General features: G+C 25.1%; 1 protein-coding gene across 2 annotated transcripts; it reads left to right on the top strand.

The window, feature by feature from the left end:
- The first annotated feature begins 4,326 nt into the window (after window positions 1–4,326).
- Window positions 4,327–11,624, top strand: LOC145836159 (lactosylceramide 1,3-N-acetyl-beta-D-glucosaminyltransferase A-like). 2 transcript variants are annotated; one of them, XM_082943972.1, is made up of 6 exons: window positions 4,327–4,986; window positions 5,448–5,623; window positions 9,623–9,782; window positions 9,974–10,167; window positions 10,627–10,781; window positions 11,089–11,624. In XM_082943972.1, exons 1-6 carry the CDS (start codon window positions 4,402–4,404, stop codon window positions 11,283–11,285), a joined length of 1,467 nt encoding a protein of 488 aa, XP_082800098.1. In that variant the 5' UTR covers window positions 4,327–4,401; the 3' UTR covers window positions 11,286–11,624. The 2 variants fall into 2 exon arrangements, with proteins under 2 accessions (XP_082800098.1, XP_082800099.1); XM_082943973.1 differs by having other exon boundaries at window positions 4,862–4,986; window positions 5,442–5,623.
- Window positions 11,625–12,057: the final 433 nt, after the last annotated feature.

The raw sequence follows: 12,057 nt of genomic DNA, 5'->3' as shown, positions 1-12,057 counted from the left end.
TTTTCCTATTATTTTATACTTACTTATCATTCAAGTATTCAAATGCTTGCTTTAAGTATTGTTTGACTCCTTTTATAAGTTGATTTAAAGTTATATCAATATTTTAGTTTCTTTCTTACTAAACAAGTTTTTAAGTACATTTTTATACACAAAATTCTGTTAACTTTCGTTTAGTTTTTCTTCTTTCATTTCGTTTAACTGATTGTTTTATTACTAAAGATTTAATTATTTAAATGACAAAAAATTTAATCTAATAGCTCGTAAGAAATTTTATAAGTATGCGGTGTACGACTCGATAACCGAAAGATTCCTTTGTAAACCAGGTCGTTAGACCAAACTTTTTGAGCGCTTTTTTATCGTTCAATAAAAATTATACTTATTATAAACATTTTGGTATTTTATAGCTTTCAAGTTTTAATTTTTGTGAAATATCATGAATACAAATCTGTTACAATTAAGAGACGTTATTTTTGGTAAAAGTGTATATTAAAATGCTTATTTGTACATAGTTTATTTCAAACTTCTGTTAATATTGCTCTATTTTATTGATTTAGTTTCTTATTGCTCTGTGTTCTATAAAGATTTTTTATTCATAAGCTTTATTGTTTTCTTTAAACTAGTTAACTGACTACATACTCACTGCTTTTTAATTTGCTTAAATTAAAATTTTACAAGTAAATTGTTTTATTTTAGACATGTGTATACTTTGAATTATTATCAAATTTTTTTTTTATAGTTTCCTAAGAAGTTTCAAACTAGTTGTACTTTACAAGAACTAAACACCATGAATTATAAAAAATAATTTTTTTTATTAAATGTTGTCTAATAAACTTTTCTTATATCTAGCTTTAGTTGTTATTTTATAAATGAAACAAAATGTTTAAAAAGTTAAATAATATTTTATGAGTAATTTTACCTTAATAATTAATTAAAATGTTGTTTTACTATTAGTATAAGTATGTAAGTTTTTTTAGCACGACCGAAGTTTAAAAGTTGGTCAAAAGATCTGGAACTTTTGATCGTCGAACTACCACTTAAGATTAGCATTTTACACGTATTTACTATTAATTATATCATAAATTATCAATTTATAAATAAAAATTATAAATTAGTTTTATAGACATTGGTGTTGCACTTTTAAAATTAGGAAAAACTTTTAAAAACGAGGAAAAACGTGTTATTATGACGTATTATGCTTCCGCATTTTATAGAGTTTGTGACGTAATAATAACACCGATGTTCGTGTAAGGTGATTAAAGTTGTTGTGGTAGCTTAAATATTTTCATTTTACCGTCACTTTCAACACTATCTTGAAAAGATTATTAAGACTTTAAATAAAAAAGTTCTATAAAGTTATCTTTTCCAGGTCTTTTTGCATATTATAAAAATATTTACTTTAAGTCAGGGGTAGGCAGACTTCGGACCGCAATTTACTTTTTAGTTACAGACACTTCTTTTATGGTGAAAACTTACAACTAGGCTCTTACATGAATTATTGATAACTGCTTATAATGAGTCTTATTAAGGCATATTTTATGAAATTATGGTTTTAAATAGTACTTTTTGTTAATTACTGCAGTTGTTTTAAATATCGCAGAAGACTTTATTTCTATACAATTTGACCAGCAAGCAACACTTTCTAGAATAATCGGCCACTAGGAAAAGACTCTTGACCGCTGGTTTAAGTGATAAATAGTATTAAGAATTAAGTATATTATGCAGTTAATTTTATTATATTAACTTTAAAATATTATTTAAAAAAAAAACTTTTAGGAGTATAAGATGTTGTTTACAAATATTTTAGTACTTCATACAGAATTATTTTGATAAGAACTGATATATTTATTTAACATGCTATTTTTTTAGTTTAACTATATCTAAAAAACAAGTTTAATAAAATTTTTATTTTAATAAAACGCTTTTTATTAAAACTAGACTTTGTCTAATAAAATGGATTTAATGTTTAACTAAGTTATTTAGTTTGTTTCAAAAACAAAGTTTAAAGTTTTAAAGTAGAAAACTTTAGCCTAATTATTATATTTTCATTAAGAAATTTAAAATACCACGAAAATTTAAGTAAATTAATCGTAATCAATCGCTTGAATGATTTATGAGAAAATATGTGTGAAGCTCAAATGGTTATTCTTGTATTCTAATGTATACTGAATATAACGTAAACGTATCTTGAGGTACTACCTGTGTTAAGTTTTTAGTTTAGTTTTTGCAAAATTTTAAAGTTTTTAGTAGTACAAAAACTTTGGTGAAAAATTTATTGTCACGTATGCAATGTACGGTTTAAGTATAAAAATGTTTATGTGTTTTCAATAAAAATTTTTTTCAATGAGTATTTTACTTCGATAGAACAAAACTATTAATTTTATAAAATTCAGCACAGTTTTGCATTGTATTTATTTTATCATTTTTAAAATCTAAAATATTTTCAGCACGAATAAGAAATACGGAATAATTGAGGTTAAAGTTTTATGAGAAGTTTCATATATTTATGCTCTATAATACGTTTTAGAATAGTCTTTTAACATTTTATACTAAAGTATAATTTTGCTAGTCTTATAAGCATTTTTTAAGTTTTATAGTGTTTTTTTTGTTAAAACTAGAAAATTGTTAGCTTTTTTTGTTTAAAAATTGAGCAGAAGATCTCAAATCTATAATATTCAACAGTTTATATAAAGTGAAAATATTTTAAATGTATGTACGTTATTAAGCTGCTTAAGCTATTTTGTTTTTTAATATTTTATGTTTTAGTGTAAAACATAGCTCATGTATTAACTATCTTAAATATGTTTTAATAGTTTTTTTAAATATGCAGTAGTTTTGTTTCATTATACTACTTTTTGTCGATTTTACACGAAAACACACTTATCAAAATCAAAGAACTTTTTTAGTGCTACTTATAAGTTAATGGTAACGGTATTTTAAACTTATACATATCTTGCTCTCTGATGTTAAAACTATTAATTTTTTCAAATAACGTTTTTCCGATATAAAACTAAAACTTATAAATATTGTTTAAATGTTAGTTTTACGACCCAAAACATTAAGAAAAAAACTGGGAAGTACTTTTTGTAGAAGTATATTATACTTATACAAATTATTACTATACTACTGTAATGTCGAGTACTTTGGTTAATTTAATTTATTTTATCATTAGTTTGAACTCTAGTGTATTATAGATTAAGATTAAATTTTGTTTTATTTTAAACTTATTGCAATTTAATGTTTATAAAATGTATTTGAGTTGATATTATCAGAAAAATATAATGTACAATGTATGCATAAAAGTAACAATCATTAAGTGTGTAATGTTTTTTTTCTTATAAATAAATGCAAACTTCAGCAAAAGTTTAGGTTAAACAGTGTGTTATTGAGTAGATTTTTATTATTTTAAACCTAGTTCAATAACTTGGGCCCTAAATTAATTTGTTCAAAACTTAGAAAAGGTTTAAAATATTTAAATATATGCTTAAAAAATACCTCAAAACTTAATTAAATTAGTTTAATTTGTAATATAGTACGTAAAACTAAAATGATAAAAAGTTTATACTAAATTTTAGTTTATTTGAAACACAACCTGACCAAATCATTTTTGCAAATTATGTGAACGGATTCGAATTATTGTTTTATCAAAAATCTTTGAAGATTAAATTTTTCTCTATATATAAATTTTATCTAGAAATATACTATCGATATTTTTTTTAAGCTCTATCTGATTTTAGTCAATAAAATAAAATCTGTTTTCGAAACAATTTATCTCTGTTACCAAGTATTACTTAAGTAGTTTTGTTTAACTAATTTATTTTCAATGTATTTTATTAATAATTTACGCAGTTTCAACAAACTTGAACTTTGATAAAATCTAATGAAAACTTTCTAAATCTTCTACAAATCACATTCAACCCGAAAGTATTTGATTTTATCTAAACCCCTCCGGTCATATGAGATTTGCACTTGTGCGAAAATCACTGCATTTAAATTTGTTTACTCAGCTTTCGAATAAAACTGAAATTAAATTTATGCTGTGTTTTATACAAGCGTTTTTTACACTATTATGTCAGGTTTAGAGTCTTTATAGTTTTTTTTAAGAAAAAAAACTAATTTTATTGTTTATTCTTAAGTGAAAGGCATTGTTTTAACTATTCGTTGTAACATTAAAACTTTACAAATTTAATAGGTTATACTATATGTTTAATTGAAACACAGTTCTTTTATCATGTTTAATGTTGATACTTTTATACAGATTTTAAAGTTTAAGCCCTTAATTTTAGTAATAAGATTTGTTTTACATTACAGGTGTAAGTATCTAGAACAGACTAAACAATGACATAAACAAAAACTAAAAACTTTAGTTCTGTAGAAACTCAAAATGAAAACAAATATTTAAAAATGAAAATTAGCTGTGTTAGGCAATGGTTCGCATTAGTTAGCTTGGTAGCTTTCTTAATAATTATAAAAAACCATCAGAAAATAAAAGACTTTAGACTGCCATATAAACTACAAAAAAAAACATATACTTCAATATCGACTATAAAGACTGAAATTAATGATAGTATTGATAGCAAAGAAAGTGTTATAGTTGAAAAAGTTCAAGTCTCGAAAATAAGTACATCAAGCTATAATTCCGAAACCATTTTAAGTTTAAATGAATCAACACTTTATAACAACAAAACTTTTTTGAGCGCTTCCAGTTTTACATTTTCGCCTTTCGTAAACACATATTACTACTATTCAAACTTTAATTCCACAACTGAACTCAACGCAATTTCTACAACAAACTATGTTACAAACATAGAAACAGTAGAAAACCAACATTCTGAACTTCAAACTACACCGAAACCAAGAACATCAGATATTTCAGCACACACCAGTAGTAGTGGAATTTGTAGTAACTTCACACACTTTTGTAACGCTTCATTGGCGAAATCTCATAACAAACCAATACATGTTAAACTGCCCCTAAACTTTTTAAAGGTAAGTTATTTAAAAAAAATACTTACTACTATTTTCAATCTTTTTCAAAACTATTTGTTACTTACATAAAAGATCTAAATATATTAGTGATATAATGTTGTAAAAATTTCTTTTTTAGTGAAAGTTTTCTTAGTTTTTCTATTTTTCATGCGATTTAGTTAGATTTTAAAATTCTAATTTTTTATAAAAAGTTAAAAGCATACTAAACAAACATAACTACTTATTGTAAAATTTTAAGTTAATTAAAGTTTTTCGTCGCTATATTATATTCAGTTATATTTTTCTATTTTTGAAGTAAGAGCTAGAAAATTAACTTTAGACTTTTAGTTTAATATTAAAACAGTTAAACTCATTCGTCTTACTCTGTTTGATTGTATCAGAATTAGGACAACAAACTGACTCCAATTAAAAAATATGTTCTAAAATTTAATAAACATAAGTCTAACAAATGATAGTTTTAGAACAGGGTATTTCCCAAACCATTACCAACCTGCAACGGAGGAGTGACGCCTTGGAAGGTCGTGGATGAATTATCGGAGGATAAAAGTCACATTCGACTCTTGTTCCTCGTCAAATCGGAGTTTGGTAACCGAAACAGGAGAAACCTTGTCAGGTCTACATGGGGAAGTATAAAAAGGTAAAAACATTTGTTTTTAAGTTTGTTTACTGTTTTTGATAACTACCTATTAACTCATTTGTAAAGGTAAAGTAATACAAAAGTAGCTAACAAGGAGATTATTACTTCTAAAAAAATTTTCACAAGTTACGGAAGAAATTAAATAAAAAATAAATAAATGAAACTTAAAAAGTATAACAATTTTGTCTATTAGCAGTGTTTTAATTACTATTATAGTTTTATTAATAATAAAAACCTTACAACAGTTTATGAAAAGTATTTAATTATTTAAAAGGAAACTAATTATTTTTGCATCACCCTACAGAAGTTGTCGGTTTAAACCCTACTTGTGATTTTTTTTTTCTCATTTGTAACTTTTTTATAAAATCGATAGATATCTTAAGTATCAAAAATAAAAATCGTTTGAATATAAAACTGAACACCTTCATATAAAGCAGCAAAAAAACTTAAATTTTTTTAAATAATGTAAAAAAAGCTAAGACGGGTATAAGCAATATTAAATTTAAAAAATAAGTAAATTAAATTGAACACTTATAAAGTATAAAGTTTAAGTTGAACAAAGTTGGAATTTTATGCTTAATAAATCAATTACAAACCACAAACTTTAAAAGATAAATAATTATTGTCATAATTTTAGTAATTACCCAAAATGAATCAATCATATTGTTTCCTTTCTTTGTAGTTTTGTTATGAAGTGAAAATAAACACATTACAAGCTAATAACAATGCTGTGCAATTTTATGTACACAAAGTTTAAGCCCATGCAAAAATATTTTCAAAAGCCACAAGTAATAAATCAGAAAACAGTAAAGAAAAATTGATAACAATGCTACACCGTTTCATATACAAAAAACTGAAGCATTCATAAAACCTTTAATCAGTGAGTAATAAACCCTGTTAATCCTGTAAAGCGGTATTTAGTTCACCCAAGTTCAAGTGTGTCCAATAAACAAGATGAGTTTTCAAAACTTAAACCAGATAACTGTTATACATAATCAGTTATTTAAGTTTGTTTGTTGTGATTAAATAAACATGAACAACACATTAATCATCTAAGTTCGTTTGTTGTAACAAATCAGTTAAATTTAACCAAAGACTTAATGTTTTGTGTAAATTGGTCGAACTAAACCTTAGTTCAAACCGAAAAGTTGTAAGACTTGATTATAAAATACTTTTATGAACTGCGTTTTAATCAAGGAACTGTTTTGATACGTTTATTATTTTTAATTGCATTCTTGAAACTTTTTATTTAAATAAATTTGATTAAAAAACAGAAAATACATTAAAACTGTTGCGTTATTGTTTTCCAACTATTATTCTGTTTAGGTTTATAAAATTTTTTTTTATAAAAATGTAATTTATTTTTTTCTTTCTGTCAGCTACTCTAACAAAAAATAATAGAATTGTAAATTTTTCGATTTCTCTTAATACTTGCTTGCTGACGAAGCATTTGAAAGTACTTCAATCTATTTTAATGATTTTTTAATAAAAGCTCTGTTAATTTCTTTAAGAGTAATACTTTTCTATATATAGTATTTATTTACACAAGAAAATATAAACTTTTAATATTTTCACTAGACTATCACATCCCATATACACGTTTTAGAGCTATCACATGATCAAATTTGTAGAATAAGTTTTACTTTTTTAAATATCGTAAGATCTGGAGTGTTAAGCAGTTATCTAAAAAAATCAGCTTTTTGATCGAACAAGTCGGGGTTCGGTAAACTGCAGCCCGCGATGTGCCTTTAAGATAAAATATATACATTATAAATTGATAAAAAAGTTTAAGTGGTAAAAACTTACATATAAGCTAGGAACATTAGTTACTACAAAAGCTTTATTGTTGCTTATTTTATCTCATTTTTATTTTGAAATATAATTTTTGTAAATTTAAGCCAATTATTTTGAATAAGTGCGACCCGTAAATAATTTTTTCTAAGAAAACTTGCCTGTTATTTACAAAACGTTGCCGACCCCTGATATAAGCAGTTTAAACTTTTGTTTACAGTAACCTCTCGCTTATTTACGCACATTGTGTCCACAGAAAAAGTGCGTAAAGATATGAGAGATCGTAAAGAAACGAGAGGTACCGAATATACTCACTATAATGGCTGTTTTTTAATATTGCTTCAAGTTAATAGCAGACTGGGCACTTTCCCACTTTTAACTATTTGTTTACTTCATTTATAAATATGAAAACAACAGATAAAACTATAAATTTATAAAAAAAAGGATTTGAATTTCTATAAAATAATAATAATACGATTAGAGATAATTTTACTATTTTAATAATAAGTAGAAAATATCTTTATATTTATTTATATGTGACATTTATATTCTATTCTACTTAGCAAATTCAAATTATAATTAAGAATTTCTTTACAATTATAAAATGGTGTTTATTAATATATAGGGCAAGACTGCTGTATTATTTCTTTGTGTTTTAAACTCTCATTATTTCATTTTACTTTTATTATTAAACACAGTCATTTTTATTCCAGAATTTTGATTTAATCTCTTATTGTTAACAAAATTTCTGATATACTGAGGTATAACTAAATGTTTATCAATTAGTCAAGGAACATAAATTTACAAAGTCTAAAGACATATAGAGGTGTGTTAGCTTTCAGAAACATATTTTAATTTAAAAATATACATTAAACCTAAATTGTGCAATATTAATTTTTTTTTTTTCTGAATTTTGTAGAATTCTGAAATGCGTAACTAAACGAGAGTGCGTAAAGATCCGAGAGGTTACTGTATGTATTCTTTTTATAAACTATAACACAGTAATAATCCAAAGTGAAGTTTGAATTTACAAGCAAACGATAATTTTTCAAGCACTTTTATAAAATATGACGTAGTAAGTTTAATATATTTAAAAAATCTATGCCAAATAAAGTATATTACACATTAGCATTTCATTAGTCATAAAAAGATTGCTTATTTTTGAAATTTAAATTGGTTTCAAAAAGTTTCAAAAAACTAAAAGAATATCTCTCAGTTTCTACTACTCTATTTGTTCAGCCTATATATTATCAAACAACAATACAAACTTAAATTCACTAAAGTCTTGAGCTTTTTAAACAATTAAGTTTATATAAATTGAATTTATTACTACGTAACTTGAAAACAATTTTAGCTTTTAATGTCAATGTCTTTTAGACAAATAAAATCACTTATTTGCGAACTTGAAAGAAACGGTTTTATTAAATTGAAGTACCTATTCCTCCTAAACGGTGTTGATGTATTGAGTTTACATGAGTTTAATAAACATGTTTAAACTTCTTAATTCACACCACAAGTTGATAAGCATTAAATCATCTAAAATTTATTTCCATTTATCTAAATTTCACCTTTAGTTTAAATTTTCAAAAACCAATTAAATTTAGATTTAATCCCACGTTAAAAAATCTCGAAACCTTAAGTTCACATATTAAATATTTGATTTATACCATACTAACTCAAATCATAAACAAATGTTAGAAAGTATTGAGTTCATGTAGGTTTAATTATTCATACTAAAAGTTCAACACACAAAATAAAAGCTAAGCGGATATTAAAAATGCTTAAAAATGTTAATCTGTAAAGCAGCATTGAATTAACAAGTTTATATGAGTTCAACAAACATGTTTAACACTTTAAACTTACACCACAAGTATGTTTTCATTAAAAATTAAGATGTTTATCATAAAAGTTTTAAGATTAAACTAAAATTAATAAGATGAGCTTAAACAAAGTGTGATAGTAGAACAAAGTAGACAAAAATGGCATCAAGTAAATATAACTTTTTTTTTAAAACAAGTTTATGTATCTTTACTTTAGGAAGTATAATAATATTTTTACCTTTTAAAAACACGCTAGTTAGTTTATTTTTTAGCTTAATTACAGCATACTTTATTATCATTTTAATTAAAAAAACACATTATTAATTAGTGAGTATCGCTTAGTTTAGTTTTATTTAATAAGTAGTAAAATAAAACAACAACTTTTTAGATTGTACCGTTTAAATGTTTCTGTATTATTCGTAATCGGTTTGCAAAACATGAACGGAACAAGTGAAAATTTACAAGAGACAATTGAAGAAGAAAATAATAAATACGGTGATATGCTACAATGTAACTTCACCGATACTTACAGAATGCTGCCTGAAAAAGTAAGAGTGTTTTGCTTTATTATGTCTGTTTTAAATCTTATCCGCATTACTAATAACAAACGGCTTTAAATAAACGTTAGTTTAAAAAAAAAACAATAAACTTATTTTGAAAATTTTAAATTACTTAAAGTTTTCGAAAGAATATTTTTTTAGAAAAATGTTATCTATTGTCTATTTACTTTTCTACACAGGTTCTGTCAGCATTTGGTTGGCTGGTTTCAACCGTTCTTAATTTTGATTGGTTAGCAGTGACTGATGACGATTGCATAATAAACCTGCGGGGGATGATGAAGTCACTGAGGTTCCGACCCAGAAATGACGTCATGTTTTGTGGGTTCCGGTACGGAGTGATGAGGAGACCCATACAAACTGAAACCTCTAAATGGTCTGCGTTAAGATAAAACATTTGTATTAGACTATTGTATAGCTTAATCACATTATAGTTTGTTTAATTTAGTAAACTAATCAAATTCTTTTGTAAATGTGTTACAGTTAAAAACATTTTTGTAAACACAATTAAATTGTTTGTTTGTTTTATTCCTTTTATTTTTGTTAGCTAAAAATAAAAAAAGGAAAACTAAACAGTAATATTATCTTACAGTGTCTTCCGTTGGTTTTAGAAATAAAATAAATATTTAACATGTTATTGGTATTTTTGTTTTCCTAAATTGTAGAAATTAATAAAATGTATGTAAGCTTATGGCAAGAGTTTTCATAAATTAGCAAGAAAAAACTTCAAGTACTGTACACAGAAACAAAAGTTTTTGTTTTTATTTAAACAAACAAATTCAGTTATCAATTGAAACTAATTAAAAAATCGATTTTAAAGTAAACTTTTTCACAGGCACATTAAAAAGGAAATATACAATGAAACATTTTACCCGCCATTTTGCCATGGAGGGTTGTGGATTGTCAACAAAAATTTTGTGAATGAACTTTACTGTACTGCTGAGAAGACTGATAGACAAGATTTTCACCTAGAAGACGTTTATATTACAGGTGTTTTTAAAAAAAATAAAGGTTTAAATGGTGGTCTGTATGAAGTTTTGATAATACTGTTTACACTTTTCAGTTTAATATACTCGTTGCTGAAGTAGCTTAAGTATTGCTTTTAAACACAAATTTCATGTTGCCTTGTCTTATTCAACATGCTCTTATTGTTGTTATTCGAAGACTAATATTGCTTATAAATAAGTATTTAAGAAAACTTGTAAAACTACTGACTAAAGCTGCTAAAACTACTGACTAGATATTATTTAGTACAATATTTTAAAAACATAGAAAAATAATTAACTAAATTTGTCAGGAATCCTTCGAAGGAAAGTCACTTGCACCGACGACCAGATATTCGACTTCAGCGGGAGGAGTCTGGTACGTCACGTGAGCAGGAACGGCCAGATCGATCACGTGTTCCGGAAGATGTGGATGGTGATCGGGAAGAGCTTGCGGAAGTTAGAGGAGTCTGGTGACGTGGAGAGGAGCGAGTTCAGTTGGGAGTTTTGAAAGCGGGGAATTACCTAATTCGTGAATTTTCTTACATAGGGAAATTACCGAAAATTATTTTCTTTTTTCTATAAAGGAATTTACCTGAGTTGAGAGTAAAATATTACAGACGTGTAGTTTTAAAGCTGATGGATCGATTTTTTAAACAGTTTGTTGCATTACTCTTAGAGAATTTACTTGAGTTGATACGTAAGTTAGGTGTTAACTAAGAATTAATTAGTAATTTTTCAAATTGAAATGTAATTTAGTAATGTACGTTTTCACCAGTTTTTCAAACGTAGACTAAAAATGAGGTTTTATATTGTTTTTAAGTTACAATATGATTTTTATTCTCGTTATTTGCCAACAACCTTTTTATAGTTGTACTTAAAGTTAAAAACTATAAGTCTGTAATTTTTTTGTCTAGTGAATTTATACTGCTTTTTTCTTTAGGTCGTTTTTAATTCTTTAGAAAGTTTGTAGTCAGTATGATAGATGATTAACATAAATTGGTCAATTTAATATGGTTCAGTTATTAAAACTACTGTAACTTATTGATAACTACTTAGTATGACTAAATATACCAAAATATATGTTTGTATAAGGTTATTATAAGCTGTGAAAAAAAGTATTTGAAAATATTTGTACTATTTTTACCTTGGTTTGTTTATTTTTTGTATAATTTTATTTGTATGATATGTCTGTAAACTTTTTGATAAACTCAAAGTTTTCGACTGATAATTTTTTATTTAACTTTTTTTTTTACAAATAAGTTTTGTTTTTAATTTGTACC

This window comes from Thalia democratica, chromosome 5, assembly GCF_965202585.1.
Source record: "Thalia democratica chromosome 5, ktThaDemo2.hap1.1, whole genome shotgun sequence".
Taxonomy (NCBI): Eukaryota; Metazoa; Chordata; class Thaliacea; order Salpida; family Salpidae; genus Thalia; species Thalia democratica.
This window is presented reverse-complemented; position numbering and strand designations above follow the sequence as displayed.